Genomic DNA, 16,751 nt, shown 5'->3' with positions numbered 1-16,751 from the left:
TTTTTTTTTGTCGTATTCCCGAACTAAGTGTAACTGGATAAAGCAAACAATGATCAAGTTCAAAGTGGCCGCGGGCCCTATGAACAATGGTAGCACCAACAGTCGTATTAATGCCCACGCACGCGTACAGATAACCACAAGCTTTGCGTCGCAAGCTTTAACGGCAGTGGTACCGACGAGAAAGCAACAACGGAGTAGAAAGAATTTTTAAACCTCTCAGCTCCGTTCCAGTTCCCCTACACCCCCTACTACTGTCTGAACGATTCACCCCTTTTCCGTCCTTCTCATTCCTCTTTTCAAACACAACTTTTCGCATCACACGATGCTCAACAGAGATCTACTTACATGCCTGACACCGCGTAAGGGAAAAAAGAAACTATGAGTGGATATATATCCTTGTGGGAAAAGAAGGAATAAGTGGATGTGTTTCCACGCTCGACACGCACTGCTACACTAGATTATACACCCCACAGACTTCATACATCCCTCTGGTCCTCCTTGTGGTTTGATGAATTAACTATCAACTGCTCTGCAGTCTGCTCTTCTTCCTCTCCCTCCCTCAACTAACTACCTTCAACGTGCGACAGTAGTGAATTGGAACAGAAGTAGCCACGCCAAGCACAGTAGCACGAGCACCATTACCGCAAGCTGCCCAACATCCCTGGTAAAGCGTGCGGGTGTGAGGCCCATGTTGGTCAAGTACTGCACACATAAAATTGGTACATTTGTCGACGATGGCTTTCCCGTTGCGTCTGTCGGAGCGAAGGTACAATCCTGCCCATCAAGTTCATTCACCAATAGAGATTCAAAGGCAAGAAAGAAAGGCGAGGCTGCCTGGAACGGTCGAAGTGCCGCGGGGACTGTTGTTGATTGCACGAGCAAACCCCCAAAAACGAAGTTCCATAGGATGACGACGCTGCTCAAAAGGGCAGCGGAACCAAATGAACCAGTAACAACTCCCACACACATTACAATCAGTGTAATGCAGACTGAAAACAGTGCCACAATGATGATGAACCAGAATAAGTGTATGCCACTGTCCCCCCGAAGCCCCATGGGCACATAGATGAGCGCTGCCATCACCAACGTCGGTAGAACTCGGAGCGGTATGATGTCGACAATTATCTTCGACAGGAGATACGGCAGAGTGGTGTAATACCCGTTTTCGCGCTCCACTGCGAACAGCTTCCGCTCTGTGACCAGATGCTCAAGGCAGCTTAGTGATGCAAATGAAACAACCAACAGAAGAAACGTGACGGACCCCGCACGGTTAAGGGCTCCTGGGAGATCCAGCCCCTCCTCGTGATATAAGATCATCATGAGGGTGCTGACCGATGCCGTAACTGCAGCGTGGCAGACAATCAGATGAGAAGAGGTAAGCAGAGAACGAGCTGCACGCGACGTTAGCAGCCCAACTTGCTGGTACACATTCGCATAATACCTGCGGAAGCCAAAAGTTGTCTTGAGGATGATGTCCCCTCTGATTATGGCTTGCTCTTCGTGACGCATTCCTGATGATGTCTCGTCTCTTGAAAGCATCTGTGCCGTGTTCTCCCTCTGAAGTTCCACGCGTGCCACATCGTCGACAATTTCCTCGAGCTTCATCAGATACTCTGCGTGGTTCGGGTTGTCGGCAAGGCGTGGGATTGTCTGGACGCCTCCCATCACCCGTTGGACGCGTGCCTCAAGTGTCTCCGCAGCACAGCTGGCGGGACCACAATAGATACTCATACCGCGTGAAAGAAGCAAAATTTTATCACAGAGCTCGTAAATTTCCTGTGAAGGTTGATGTATACTGAAAATGACAATGGGCCTGAACGCGAAGTAATGCGGTGCGTATGCCCGCATAGGTGACTCCTTTGCAAGCTGAACGACAGCATCGATGACATGTTTGGCGCTGACAGCATCAAGACCGCTTGTTGGTTCGTCAAGGAAGAGGATACGCGGGTTGGCTAATAGCTCTACGGCAATTGAGACTCGCCGCTTCTCTCCTCCGCTAACACCACGCAGCTTGGTTCCATCACCAATGACTGTGTCCTTACAACGAGTCAATCTCAACGCTTCAATCATACGGTCTACAATCCCGTTGATACTTTCGCTGGAGAACGCCTGAGGTAGCTTCAACCGGGCGGCGTACTTGATGGTTTCGTATACTGTCAGGGCTGGAATCAGCGTATCTTCCTGGGAGACGTAACCAATGATGTTACGATACTGTTCCGTAACCTCATTGGAGGCACCGACTAGCGGGGTGTTGTTTATTGTCATCTCTCCAAAGACACGTCCTTGCTTCCTCCGTGCCGACAGAAGGTCTAGCAAGCTCGTTTTCCCAGCTCCTGAGGGGCCAATGATTGCAAGCACATCTCCTGACCTCACAGAGAAGTTTACTTGCTGCAGTATATGTTGTGATGCATCGTTATTGTTGCTGGAAAAGCAAGAGGACTCAAGCTTGTAGTCCAAATCAGTCAGTTGTAGTTTGAGGGGAGACTTTGTCACCCCACGGATGAAATCCTTCTTGTCATGTCGGTTAGTGTTGCTGGTGAAGTGCCTCTCGGATTCACTTAAGCTGGGCATATCACCACTACAACTTCTCTGCGCTGATCCACCGGCTTCGCCGATGGACATTGCGCTTCGTGCTGTAGTCAAGCCCCCTGCACCTCCCTCGTGCCGCCGCTGCCGTTGCGTTGCAACCCCCCACCCCTGGCCGTTGCAACGCGTTTCTGGCACACCTTCTTCTCCTTCTTGAGTCCACAACTCTGGGAGTCCAAACCTATCAACGAATTCGGCCTTTCTTTTCTGCGTCCTCCTAAGGACCCACAAAACATGCAAACCAAACAGCACCAACAACACCAAAAAACCGAGGGCAATGAAAGTGAGTAGTGCCCGTTGTGCCTTATCATCTGCCGGTACCGGCAGCGACGGTCCGTTGGGAAACTTCCTTTTATTTGTGCACTCACTGGCTGTGCAGTTTAAGTCAATAATGATTTTAACGTCCTTTAGCGTCAGCCTGCACGTCTTATCCTGCAAGTTACAAACTATCTTGATAGAGTTTTTGATCTGCGGAAGTATAAATTTTTTCATAACCGTTCCTGAGCAAAATGGTCCATACTCCTTCGGTGGATCCTCCGAGCAGTCGCAATGTGTTTTATTACACTCGTACACGGCATTGAGTTCCGGTGTCCCCTGATGCATGTTGAGAACCATCACGAGTATAAAAAGTAATGTCACCGCTACCAACAGGCAAGCTAGCACATACAAAAGCTTCGCCGTTCGTCCGCGACCCACCTTGGGTGAAACGCACTGCAGCATCGCCAGTAGCAGGCACAATGCGACAATGAGCACCCGCCATGCAATGAGGCCCGCCTTCGAGATGATGTTTGAGTTGGTTGGTGTTTTATTTGCCTTGTTCGTTTTGATTTCCTCGAGGTGCATCGTGCACTGTTCCACCGAACAACTAAAAAATGGATCTACATATTCGTGCTTTGGTTCCACCCGGAACAATGTCATCTCGCAGGTACCGGAGTTACTCTCATGAAAGGCGGTGCCATCGGGTGTTGAGCAATTGAGAGTCACGAGGGCCTCGACATCGCGGCCGCCACCCATTTGCTTAATGAAGAATGGCGTGTTAAATGAGCACTCGAACTGCTTGTTTGATCCCCAAATTGCTAGCCTCCTCTCGCACACACTTTGCGGACCTGCGATGGAATCACACGAACCATCTGTCTGGCACATCTCACACTTAAGACCTGAAAATTTGCTTCGCGCGGGACAGGTGCAGTTCGAATCCCCATTCGTCGGGGGCACACCTCCGTTGAAGCACTCAGTGGAGCTACCGGAAAACATATCAACGATACCACGGTGGTGCCCTCCCGTTAAAGGCTCTCCTACGAGTGAGTCATAATATGATACAGTTGGGAAATCAAGAACCTCTTGGAGGGAATGCGATGCCGCTACTTCGTCCTCGACGGAGCTGTACGCGCCTCGAAAGGGACCAAGCTCTCCAAGGAGGGTAAAAGCAACAAGAACAGCATAGGCTTTCAATTCTGAGTGCATATCCTGGCTGCTAATTGAACAAAAATATTTTCTTTAAAAAAATGTATACACCTTGTGACAAGGGCAACAATAAGGGCTATCACGAAAGATGAATACAAAAGAGTTGGATTGAAATAATGATCATAAAGAAAAGAGAACCACAACGAAGCGAAAAAAAGAAAAGGCATCTTATGCGCGACAGGTTACCTATACGGTTTGAATGATGGGAAACAATGATCCATCCCAAAGTTGTTACTTACTGGCTCCGGTGCACACACAGTGGTGAACACAATATTGCCGCTGCCCGAAGAAATGTAAACTCCCCGAAGAGTTAAGGAGAAAGGACAACTGACAAACATCACGCCCATCCGTAACTGCTCTCTTCGTTCTGCAATGCAAGTCACCCTCCACCCCCGGCGGTGTAAAGATGGCTGCAGGCCGTTACCGGCATCCGTTGCTTCTTGGAAAAAACAGCCCATATGATCGTTTCAAGTGAGGTGAGACCGGGGTCAAGATTGGGGAAGGTCGAGAGGGAGCGAAAAAAAAAAAAACGACAAAAAAGAGGTCAGTTTCCCTTTGCCCATGGTATTAGTGTCCTTTCAACATTCATTCTTCAAAACTTAGGATGAGCGCTAAAACAATGATCATTCCACCCCCTACTACCCAGAGATGTTTGAAACCAAGAAAAGTATTAACGGTGAGGATGTGGTAAAACAAAGGGAGCGGGAGGCGTCAAAACGGTTTCCAGAGGGCAGATGCGCCACCCACCCCACCTATGGTTGTGCAAACTGCACTCTCTTCACACGGACCGACGAGAAGCATGTGTCACATCGATTTCTCCTCGACAACGCCGAACATTTTAATTGCAACAATGTGAAAAGAAGTGGAGTCATCCCTACGATCCTCACGACCGCTAAAAAAAAATAGGCATGTGGTTAACGTTCGCTGTCAATTTATGTACTACCAGGCTGCTCAAACTGCGGTCTGTTGAGCTTACCGGCTACAACTTGCCGAGGAGTAAATTCTTCACACCCACTCAAAACCTCGCGGATTCGGTTGCCGAGAAGCACACCAAACCACACCTCAGCAGTTTGACCACCGGGTGTCATTTACTCCCTTTTTTCGTAGTTCATACACCCCTTAACCAGAGACCGGCTGCAGGTAAAGGATGCTCCCCCTCTTTCCCTCTCTCCTATACAAAATTCAGTGTTTTTTCCCATTTTCTTTAGCAGACGAGAAGGGAACCCAAACCCCCAGTTTTGGTTTACGGCACTAAGTCCCATCAGCGGTTTGTGCGAAAAAATTTTTGTATAGTTGCACTCGTCACTAATATCATACCGACTTCCTTGTCTAGCAGTTCCAGCAGGCCTGTGGAAACCTTTGTGTGTTGGTAGTGGTCGCACGCATTGTCCATAATAAAGATGTAGTGAAAGGTGCGGCCGTTATGGATTGTATAGTCCTCCGACACTGAAGACTTGAAATAATCAGGAGTCACAACACATGGGAAGCGGTCTAGTAAAACCGAAAAAATCGCCATATCAGAAGTGACAAAAAGGGATGGGCCATACGACCCACTGAACACATCATCCATCGCCTTGTAGAGTTGTTCAAAGTCCACGGGCCTTTGGGTGCTGCTGTTGAGTGTTACTTCAATGACCTTAGAACGGACACGTGTAACAGCAGCCGCTGTGACCGGGGCTTGAACCGTAATTGTCTGACCGTCGTTAGATGCCACCACCGGATGTGGTTCACCTGCGGGCTGGAAGCAACTTCCTTTTCGTGGTGCTAGGAAGAGCGGAAAACAATTTGAAGGATACGACCGCATCCACTCCCTTGTCGGCAAGTCTTCTAACTTAACTGTCGGTACAATGTATTGTACCATTTGTTTCATTCCTCCCTGTGTCGTTAGACCCTCCAACAGACACGTACATGGCCTGATGAAGAAGGCGACTTCACCAGCGATGCAAAAGTTGGCCTGACCTAACTTAGGGTCGTAAATCCAGTATGCAGGCTGCAAAGCAGCTGTTTTCTGTTCGCTGCTGCCACCACCCAGAGTTTCTACACTCGGCTGCAGCCCAAAAGCGCCTTCCACGAAACGGGTCCATTCCGTTGAAAGGATTTCGTCCTCTTTATATTCAGCGCCGAAAACTGGTAGCAAGTCGTCCACCGGAGTGCCGAGCTCGATGCTGACAAATGTATCGTCGCTGTTGTTTCCTACTGACCACGCGTTCCAAAGCTTACCATACACATCGCGGTACCCTGGGCATCGGAGGGAAACAAGGCGGAGCGTTGACCCATGTGCAACCTCAACCGGGTACTCTTCCTCACCGTTGTCTTTTGCTGAAGCCTTCATTTCCTGGCTCCTGACAAAGCGAGACACGTTGCTCTCCTTGGGTGTCACTGTCCTCACTTCTTGACTGGAGTTGACCAGTCTTTCGAGAAAAAGTGGTCGGAACTCCTGGCCATACTTCACATCGAACTTGTCATTCAAGTACATTCTCAACTTCCTGCTGCTATGTAGACTGCTATCAATAACTCGCTCCCAATAAGCCGAAGAGAAAATGCACTGTTCCCGACTCGACTTGACGACTTCAAGGAAGAACTCCTTTGGCTTACACTCCTTTTCCTTCACTTTCCGCACAACTGCCTTCCAGACAGAGCTCGTTTCATCGGTTGTGTCACTCAAACTTTCCGTGGGAAAAAGAATCAACGTACCAATGTAGTCTTTCTCTTGTTGAGAGGCCCATAGCGTCCGCACAAGCACAAACTGGGGCTCTCGTTCGCTGGTCTGGCCGACGGGATGCCGCGACCAACCCATCACAACAAAACCCCAAGGTTCCTTTGGATGCAATTTCTCGCACAGGTAGCTGAGTGTTGCATGACGTATCTCACGACACGTCCGCCCAAGTGCAAGGATGCTCTGTAAATCCATGTACGCGGAGAACTTCGCATCAACTCTCCCCCCGGCTTCGCGTAGCCTTTGATGCAATAATTTGGTGCACAATATCACGCGTCCCGCTACGGCCGCTTCCCTTTCTTGGTTACCCTCACCTTCCTTCCAATGGAACCCGACAATGTCACCCAACAAACTGCCCGCACCCACGCATTTAACGACATAAGACTGGAGCTCTTCCACCAAGGACTTCGATTTGCTTAGAGTTGTCACCGCTTGTGGAAAGTGGATGTGGTACGAATACTTTAACCTGTTTGTGACCACTGACATTCCTGAGCAGTCTAGAAGAAACATAGACGATTTTGAGGGGAATTTGTCAATAAACCAGCTCCAAATGAGGCGCAGAGCACCGTGTGCGTGGACACTGGCACCATCGAAATCGATTGTTACATGCGTATCCTCGGTAACAAGTTCATTTACAAAAGCAATAGATCCAGCTGAAAATGCGGAAAGAATTCTGTTGAATATGGATGGAGTATCAATAGAGGGAACATAACGGTACGAGTAGCACGAACCTGTGGTGAAGTGTGTTGCGAACATTTTGTCTTGGATCCGGTGAAATGGTGTCAATGCGTAGTGGCTCGCCCCCCGAGCATCAAAACGTTTGCGATCCACACATCCAAACATACTAAAGAATTCCTCGTCAATGAGTGATTCACAATCATACTTGAATAACTGGTCAAGTGCTTCTTCATTCGGATGAAGGTACGGGCACACTCTCTCGGCGGCACGAAGTGCCTCGACAGTGGAGTTACACAAGTTCTTAACATCCATGATAATATCGGGGATCCACCTGAAAAACCTTCGTAGCTGCTTCCGCACTTCATCAAGCCCCATCCCGCTTTGATACACTGCTCCCAGAATGCTCTCTACCATGTCTGCTTTAACCTTGTAATGAACCTCGTCATAAACTCTCGAGAGTTCCTCGCTTAGTCCGGGTGGAATGAGTGTGGCTAGTACTTCGTTGCAGCACAGTTTGGTATTAACATCCTTGTGCCAGGGCTCCCCCAGAAGAAAGCTGTCTGATACCACTATAAAATCCATTATGGCATCGCCGATAAATTCCAATATTTCATAGTTCTGTTCCTTATCCTCACACTCCCGTGTAGTTGCCCACTTGAGAAGTGTTTTGTCAGGCATGTGAGTAAGTCCCAGCTCTCCTGCTATACACTCCACGAACTCAGCACTCCAGTTGCGCGGTTTGCGCACCTCATATGTTTCCTCCTGGTCATTCTCTCCGGTACGCCAACGAGAGTACTTCAACCCCCCTTCCTGTATCCATGTCTTAAATGCTGCAATGCCCTTGGAGCGGTTTTGGATCTGAGCACCATGAAGATTGTACTTGGGAAAGGCTACGAAAGTGGCGTACGTGTTTGTATTTTCGAAAAGCTCTATCTTTCTCTTCTCCTCATCCAGAAGCATCTCCATATAGTCTGCAGTCGGTACGCTGGGCTGCTCTGCCTGGTCCATCACCACACAATCGTGTGCTCCAACCGAAGTCGTCCCTTTGTCATCACTGCTAGTAGCACCGGTTGAGGTATGGTGGGCGGGCAGCCTGTGGCGTGGAGACAGGTTCTCCTCACCATCTTTGCTGTCACCGGAGTTTTGTGTATCTGCTGACAGTAGCCAGGTTTTGTAGACGATTAGAAGTTCCTCATCTTCAGGGGTCTGTCGATCCTTTGTGTCAATCATGCCTTCGGTCGCTACATCCTCGGCATTCGTACACAACACCGCTACCTTTCCAGTGAAGTAATTTTCCGGAATAACCAAAGTGCTCCTCTGGTGGTCATCATCTCTATTATGCTCTGTAAAAACGACCCATTGTGGCGGAACAGCGCCAATGCCCTTTAATTCCCTCACTAGCATCCTATCGTCATTTAAGGCATCGTGAAGACGAAACTCCGCAAAGTACAGCGGCTTCCGCGACGACAATATTTCGTCATACTGTTCCTCTAACGGTTTTTTTAGGCGATACCACTGAAAAGCGTGAAGGCTTTCGGTCGAATGGATAGTGACATGCGGTATGCTGTCATGTAGCGAATAACCTTTGTCTTTGCTCACCAACTTCATCCTTTTTCCATCAATGCGCATCCATCCAGTGGAGGGTCGACCACCAGGATCACGGATGGTGCTGAACGAGTCAAATACACTCTTCATCAGCAGATTGCGCCCCTCGTGACCGTAAAGAGCACGCGCGCACTGTAGCCCCTCGAACTCACTTCCCTCTACGTCACAGGTTCCTACCTGGAATCGCCCCAGGAGATCGTGCCTTTTCACAAGCTCACATATCCAATCGCGCCCAGGTGGCTGCTGCCTGTTTGACCTGGTTACTTGGGCTTCAAGCAGCTGTTGAACTTCGCTGATCGGTATCCAACCGGCGCTTTGCTTTATCGACTGAAGCGTGTTGTCGTCAAACTCATCTCTGTACCTGTCACTGAGGCGCAGCAGGAAACGCAAATTATGCATCCACATCTTGAGGTGCTCAGGTTCGAAAGTTACGGTCCTTGGCTTTTTGACCTCTGTGTTAGCTATAGTTTTCTTCGCTTCCTCCATGACAATATGATAAAACTCACTCAGCACCTTTCCCTTCTCGCACCGCGACAGCTCCCCGCCATACAACACCTCCACGGTGTATCGTTCACACCCACCCCATCCACAAGGGCCCGACTCCACGACTCTCTTAACAACTACACCCCGTTTCTCAAGCTCTCCCCGCAGCATCTCAAGCTTTTCCCCGAGGTTCCGACGAGAAAAAGATGCGCATGGTACGAGGGAGTTTAATACAGCAGGTAGATCGATGGCGTATTGGTTAGCAAGCAGAGTCGCCCTGAACACCGGCAGAAGCAACATGCAGGCAACCCGCACCCCGTGTCCATACAAGGAAAGTGCAAGGAAGCGCGTGAACATTTCACGCTCACCGAAAGTTGGGCCAGTGTATTGCTTCAGTACAGTTCCGAAGGTTTCGTTGGATATAAGGACGCGCGTGGCGTTGGTTAGTTTGTAGGTGTCCCCTACTGGGAAGCTTAGTAATGCATATTGTGAGGCAACCGCCTTAATGATTTTTTCACCGACCAGCGAAAGCATTCCTTTGCACTCCCCAGACTGCGTCAGCGCACTGGCATGCGGCGGGTGGAACCTCAGTATCTGGTTAATATTCTCTTCACCTGTAAGTTGTGTCACTCCTGATAGTGCATCCTTTAGGGTCGTCTTAAGCGGAAGGTCGCAAAGCCACACCGTTAAAACATCTTGGACGGTCAGAGCACCAACTTCATCCATTATTTCCCCTGGCAAAGGCGGTATGAGGACTCGCGACACACTGCGATTCTTTCCGTGACTACTTTTCCGTGCATCCTTGTATATAGAAGGGAAACGAAGAGGAAAGGCATATTATTGTTGCTATTATAATTGGCGATACTGGAACATCATTAAAGAAGAGTCTGTCAAACAGGCGGAGGTTAAACAGGGGTAATAGGACAGACAGCGTGCAGACATGACGACAGATATGGTGGTGGGGGAACATATATCACTGCCAGCTGGGGAAGGAGTGAAAGCGAAATAGCCAAAGCGAACTCAAAGGCACAGGGGCTTCAGAATCATTACGGGTTTTGTTGCGACCCTAACACGTCCGGGCTCCGACTCGATTACTTTTTAGAAGGGCAAAAAAACTTGCCGTACCAACGGTGAAAGCTCCCCACCAATGCTCCAGCTTACTTGATGGTGGCCTTCACGTCCTTCCACGTCCATGGCCTGTGCGCTGTTTGTAAAGTGAAAGTAAGGTTGCATCGATATAATTGTCTTCCTCCAGTACTTAACCCCTTCTTCAGACAGTGCGTCCTTGTACTCACGTTCTTCTTCCGAGAAAAGTGTTATCATTTCACGTAACGCCCATCTGTAGGCGTCGCGTTCTGCTTCAGGGGTCTGCACCCTTTCTTGTAGAAACAGCAGCCACTCCAAGCACTCTTCCCAATCGGCGAATTGTCGTCTCCGCTGCCACCTGCTAATGCACACGCATAACTCATCGAAAGTTCCGACCGCTCCACATGCCGCAGTGGATGTGGATTCAGTTTCCACCCCATTTGACTGCCTTGCTTGCTGCAGGATGGCGTCGACGCGTTTAAGCATGTCGGGCTTCGAAAGTGCTTCCCCAATCGCACCACGGTCGAACAGGAAGAGGCAGCGCCGCCGTAACCTATAGAAGGGGTCAGTCATTGTCCTGGGCACAAGCACCTGAGAGCCTCAACACTGCGTCAGGTGGCAAGAGAAGTAGTTAAGAGGTCCATTTTCATAACGGTGGTACACCGTTTAAGTTGACAGATGATTATGTTCCAACTAAGTAAGAGGAAGGAAGCAAGGATCAAATTATACAGAAACACCAACAAAGGGCTCCATCCACACCCGCACTTGGCCTCTAATCAAGGAATGATAGGATGGGGCTCGCTGAAAGAACTCTTACCGCCTCTCCAGGAATCCCCCTCCCCCATCAATAATGAGTAAATGAACCAAATGTGTGGTCGTAAATCTCTCCCCTTGTTCCTTCTATGGAACCTACTCGATTTGTAGCCTTCGTTTTAGCTGCTCAACCTAAGCCAGAACTCCGTGTCCACGGTATCTCTACAGTCACTGTCGTATTCATCCTCCACAGAAGATTCACAGTCCCCCTCCCCGTGGCCACCAGTGTCGCTATCCTCACACGTGGGCTCAAGTTCATTCCCACTGGGGGGTGCTAGTTGGTGACACCTTTGCTGCTCCTCAGCGGTACCGGTGCACGGAAGACTCCCCATTCCCAAATAGTCAACGGCAACAGGGTCGGTTGGGCGGGCACCAAATGGTTCAAACGACCCAGTAAGTAGGGGCGTTAAAATGTCAACCGTGAACCCCTCACACATCTGTTGGTGTTTCTCTTCCAACTCTCTCGAGAGAAGAAGCAGTCCCTCGCGGTTTTGCGCATCAATCATCGCCCACTCGTAGTAAATGGCTGCGCACAAAAGATGGCAGCGCTTAACGTTTGATGCGACCAGCAACAGCAGGGCTCCCATATCGGGCGCCGGGCAGAGCGTCGAACTCAGGGCGACGAAATGCACAAGATTAACCGCTCCAACGGGCGTGCGGACTCCTTGTGAAACGTCAAGCAAACGGGCAAGTTCCAACACCTCCGCCATTGGCGTCAGCACGACAGGTGGTTGAAGGCCACGTAGCTCTTGTGTGAGTGCCCCAATAGCGATCAGTGGAGATGCGGCGATGAGATCTACCACCACCTGTGCTTTATTAAGTGCTGGCGCTGTAAGCGAAGCCTGGCGCAACGTCTGCTCCCCATACCGAAGTATACTTCCTACCTGCTCTACGGTTAAACTGACGGAATGGGCGCGCTGTTGCCGCTCCGACCACTGCTCGAACAACTCATACAACACCCCGTACATGACACGTTTATCAGTTTGCACGTCTGGATGTGGGTTTCGTAGCAGCGCGCGGCTCATGCGCCTGGCTATTAATCGAAACTGCTCCGACCACTCAGTGTTGGAGTCGTTGTCCTTGTTGTCATTCATGTTGTTTTCACCGCTGTTCACACTGTGACGTCTAAAGATATCACCTCTTACCGAACCACCGCCGTCGCTGCTTCCTGCCCGAATTGGGGATGTGCCCGCCTCCATTTCCCAACCCCCCTTTGGCGGTTCCGTATGCGTTTCACTATGGGACTGTCCAGAGGCTAGACAAATATGTTCACTTAATGTATATATTCATGCATCATTTCCATTCGTTAACATGATGGATAATGTTATATAAAGTTCAAGGTGTAAGTAGCAGATATTATATTATTGGCATTTCGGAATAAATACAAAAACAAAGAGAAAGGTGCGAGCATTGGGGCATGGCGCCTAGGCCATTCACATAATTTCTTTCATTTTATTCGCTCCGCTCACGCACACCCAGTGGGGTTCACATCAAACACATTAGGACAAAAGCGAAAATCAAACCTCGTGACAAATGAATCCGTCACAATCAACAGCATTGACATGAAGGAAGACAAATGGAGAAACTTGTCAGCGGAAGGCAGGCGTTGTCCATCTCGGCGTAACAATTAACTCTTCCTCTTTTTCAGTCAGCGTCACACGAGTCATACCAAATGGTCTTCAAATTCATGCGCATGCTCGAAGCAATAATCTTATCCTTCCCGCTCCCTTTCTTATTCTTTCCGCGCCACATTCGCATCGGATCAACACACTGAAACTATATCGAATGTAAAACCCCTTCTCCCCACAATGCCTACAGCTGTAACTACAACTTTCACTCCTACAATTGTACACTACTATCTCTGATATAGGTTTGTTCTATTTTTTTTTTTAAAATCAGAACACACGCGACTTTCCTCTTTCCTGAGCTTCTCCAATTGCGATCACTTCCTCTCCCCTCCACAACAACACTCCGTTGCTCAAGTTGCAACGAAGTATTTTCTACACACACACATATATGTATATGTATATAAATACTTTCTTTTGCTTCATCACTTGCACGGCCACCAAAACTCATCGAATGCGTTGGGGTACGTGTAACGGTAAACAAACGTTTTGCGGTACTTAATTTCACGACCTCGTGAGTCCTTGTAGACCCCAAGCTCCAATTCTACATTACGCCACTCCCGGGCAAATCGCCGCACGCGGTCCACCCGGGTTTCGCCCGGAATCCGCTTCTTCACATGTGCATTTATATCTTCATGTACGGGGTCCCACTGAGGACTGGGTTGCCTCACATATTTTCCACGTGTCGATACCATAAGCGCTGCTCGACTGCTGCAGCGTTCAGATGAGCCGACACGTAATGAAGTTGCTGCGGCGAATGGCCGGCAGAACCGGTTCATCAGCCCTTTTTTTTCTACGTTTGCTTGGTAACACCCCAACGCACTAATGTGGGTTCCCACACACAAAAAAATAAAAAAAAAAAAATAACCAACTTTATCTTCACCACTTTACCCGAGGTTTCTTTTTCGTTCCCCTGCTTTCCTGTGTACTATATATATAAATAATATAAATATATTTAAATCTTTTATCTTCATGGTAACATTGGTTCACAGTATCAAAGAGGAATAGACGTAGATAAGCACGCATGGTAAGACGTGAGAGGAATGCATAGGCGGAAACGGCTCAGTGTGAGGGAAAAGTTGGTGATAGCCATGTATAACTTTCCATCAACTCGTACACCCCAAACCATTGTAGTTTGTCGATCGCGAATAAGCCCACAGCACACAGAACTTTTAACCACCAAAGAAAAAAAATTATGTTGTGTGGAAGCCCCTTGTCAGTTAGTCCGATACCTTCGCTAGCATATGATAAGAACAATCACTCCTCCTCCTCCTCCTCCATCTTTTTCCTTTGCGAGTTACTTCGACGCCTTCAGTCAATGCAGGCACCGCCAACAAAACAACAACAACAAAAGACAAAAAAAAAAACACTGCCTGAGGAGCCGTTACCTGGTTTGTACCGGCCTTCAGTGGATACTTAACTCATTCCGTCTTAATACCCGCCTCAATATTAAAGGCAGTTGTCACAACTTCCAGTCAGAAAAGTAAAAACGAAAACTATCAGGTGTGTGCGTGTGTATGGGGGAGGGGCAAATGATACGATAAACACTTCACTGTAAGATACAAAAAAAAAAAGAAAGAGGGAGGGAGTGGGGCGGGGATTCGCGTGCGGAAGTGGACCATCCAAGGGAGAAAAAACGCATCAACACTATCATATTCCTGCATACACTAATCAAACTCACCATCTGCGTACCCGTCCCATGTGCCCCGCTTGCCTTTATTATGTTTTGTCCTGTGCTTCTGAAGGCGCCGGTCATTTTTGTAGTCCTCACGCTGAAGACCCTCCGCCGGATCTTTGGCCACCAGCTTCTCTTTGCGGTTTTGACTGCCACCACTCTTCCGCCTGCCCCTGCGATCCACTGAGTTGGGCCCACTACCGCTTCCTTCTTCCACACGGACAAAACCTTTTGCTACACGCCGTGCGACAGTTTCCTCCTGCGTAAGTTCCAGGCTTTCCATCGCCTCTCCACTTAGCAGTTCATTCGCCGGCTCCACCTGAAATCGCACCTTTGCTTCATTGATATCATTGTTACGCGAGCCCATCCCCTGAAAGGTGCGAGCGAGCCAAAGCGGATACTCTTCCCGATACAACTTCTTCCAGTTCTTTCGCCCGGAGGCGCGCGGTAGGGAGAAATGAAGTGTACGTTTCCCGATATCAAGGTCTTCATCTCCCCATACGAGTCGGTGGTATTGCACGTTCCAATACCTCTGCATAAGGCGTGTGCCAGTGGAACTGTCACGTATCACCTTATGAACATCACGTGATAAGGTCTCAAGGTCACACACTGTTCGTGGGGAGCTGAAAGATGCGATGATTTCCCACGCGAAGAGCCAATCCTGAAGCATAACCGCATGCCGCTCAGCAGAGCTCATGGTGTTACTTAAGGCAGTGAGTAACTGCTCAAAATAAAGATTGTGAAGACCGACAAAAGTGGCACCAGCGACAAATAACTAAAACACTCTATCTTAATTGTGTGGTGCTATCCACTTTGCCCTGTTCCAGATGAGCTTCACCTCAAAACTGCTCTTTCTATGTATATATACTTCTTTACTTACCCCTGCAACCGTATTCGTTATCAGACAGACCTGTTCTCTTTTTTTTTCTGAAGAAAAATACAGGAGGGTAAATCTCCCGCCGGGACTCTTCCCTTTTCGTGCTGCTTTCTCCGAAGGTGAAGAAGTTTGCCAACTAATACGACTAAAATAGCACCAAATGAATTATATTAATTGTTGGCTGCAAACAAAGAACAATAAGGGGAGATATTTCCCCGCGGCAAAAAAATGTGTAAAGACCGTCCACAGGCGCACAGATGCACCACAAGGGAGGGGGAGAAAAGCTGTCTCCTCCACACTTTTTGTTAATTTAACTTATCCTTATTTTCTTACTGTTGATCAATTATTTTTTTTAAATTATTAATTTCTCCCTTATGTATTTGTAAATGTATGAATCAAAAGAAAAATAATAATTGGTACAGCCAGTGTAGTGGACTACTGAATGGCTCAATGCTTAACGTTCCTTCAACGCGACAAAGCCATGTCACACCCGCATGGGGAAAAAGAAAAGGGAGAAAAAAGAAAAGAAAAAGACGGAGAGAAACGAAAAACATAATGAAACGTACCGGAGACACATGCGTAATAAGAATATTTGAGCTTCATTACTCCATGAAAGTCTAACAACATGGAAGAGAGGAGGAGGGTAAGGGACTGATGCAAATGACGGCAACGTCGCTCCCCTCAGTTTAAAGAAACGTAATATTTTGAATGAATAGCAAGAACTGTCCCACAATTCAACCAACACAGGAACAGGGAGTTGCACATTTTTATTGTTTTGTCTTTTTTTGGAAAGAGAATGGAAAAGAAGGGGCACAAAGGTGCCATGTCCGTATATAGGAACAAGGATGTTGAATGAAAGCAATGTTATGGGTTGAAGCAAAGACACAAAACACATCGCATCATTCAAAAGAGGGAAAGAGAGAGGAGAGGGGGAGAAGCACAAACACACAAAAATAAGATCAACAGCGCCAACAAAATAACGAAAAAAAACAAAAAGAAAGAAACTGGTGCGGGGCAAACGCATTTGGTAGAAGCCAAAGTATGCAAATGTGATCGTGCAGGAAATGATAAAAAGAGACATTTTGTGGGCGAACGGGAGATACTGGTTTCAGGAGAAGGCCACTGCGGCACGATTACACGCCC

The 16,751-nt window shown here is 48.3% G+C and overlaps 6 protein-coding genes and 1 pseudogene across 7 annotated transcripts; all 7 read right to left on the bottom strand.

Moving 5' to 3' along the window:
* Positions 1-573: 573 nt before the first annotated feature.
* Positions 574-4,050, bottom strand: TEOVI_000082000 (ABC transporter, putative; the record flags this gene model as incomplete). The annotated part of the gene is made up of 1 exon (XM_067224151.1): positions 574-4,050. One exon carries the CDS (start codon positions 4,048-4,050, stop codon positions 574-576), a length of 3,477 nt encoding a protein of 1,158 aa, XP_067080252.1.
* A 1,261-nt stretch (positions 4,051-5,311) lies between these two features.
* On the bottom strand, positions 5,312-10,258 carry TEOVI_000081900 (dicer-like protein; the record flags this gene model as incomplete). The annotated part of the gene is made up of 1 exon (XM_067224150.1): positions 5,312-10,258. One exon carries the CDS (start codon positions 10,256-10,258, stop codon positions 5,312-5,314), a length of 4,947 nt encoding a protein of 1,648 aa, XP_067080251.1.
* A 372-nt stretch (positions 10,259-10,630) lies between these two features.
* TEOVI_000081800 (uncharacterized protein) lies at positions 10,631-11,191 on the bottom strand (the record flags this gene model as incomplete). Its single annotated transcript, XM_067224149.1, has 1 exon — positions 10,631-11,191. One exon carries the CDS (start codon positions 11,189-11,191, stop codon positions 10,631-10,633), a length of 561 nt encoding a protein of 186 aa, XP_067080250.1.
* A 359-nt stretch (positions 11,192-11,550) lies between these two features.
* On the bottom strand, positions 11,551-12,630 carry TEOVI_000081700 (uncharacterized protein; the record flags this gene model as incomplete). Its single annotated transcript, XM_067224148.1, has 1 exon — positions 11,551-12,630. The coding sequence occupies one exon, from the start codon at positions 12,628-12,630 to the stop codon at positions 11,551-11,553; it is 1,080 nt and encodes a 359-aa protein (XP_067080249.1).
* An 851-nt stretch (positions 12,631-13,481) lies between these two features.
* TEOVI_000081600 (uncharacterized protein) lies at positions 13,482-13,835 on the bottom strand (the record flags this gene model as incomplete). The annotated part of the gene is made up of 1 exon (XM_067224147.1): positions 13,482-13,835. One exon carries the CDS (start codon positions 13,833-13,835, stop codon positions 13,482-13,484), a length of 354 nt encoding a protein of 117 aa, XP_067080248.1.
* Positions 13,836-14,723: 888 nt separating this feature from the next.
* Positions 14,724-15,428, bottom strand: TEOVI_000081500 (uncharacterized protein; the record flags this gene model as incomplete). The annotated part of the gene is made up of 1 exon (XM_067224146.1): positions 14,724-15,428. The coding sequence occupies one exon, from the start codon at positions 15,426-15,428 to the stop codon at positions 14,724-14,726; it is 705 nt and encodes a 234-aa protein (XP_067080247.1).
* Positions 15,429-16,073: 645 nt separating this feature from the next.
* On the bottom strand, positions 16,074-16,689 carry TEOVI_000081400:pseudogene (annotated as a pseudogene). The gene is given in 2 exon segments: positions 16,074-16,163; positions 16,165-16,689. Coding segments are annotated over 2 exon segments (615 nt in total).
* Positions 16,690-16,751: the final 62 nt, after the last annotated feature.

Source organism: Trypanosoma equiperdum, assembly GCF_001457755.1.
Source record: "Trypanosoma equiperdum strain OVI genome assembly, contig: ctg_245, whole genome shotgun sequence".
NCBI classification, from domain to species: domain Eukaryota; phylum Euglenozoa; class Kinetoplastea; order Trypanosomatida; family Trypanosomatidae; genus Trypanosoma; species Trypanosoma equiperdum.
The sequence above is the reverse complement of the archived record's forward strand: the minus strand, read 5'-3'. Positions and strand labels throughout refer to the sequence as shown.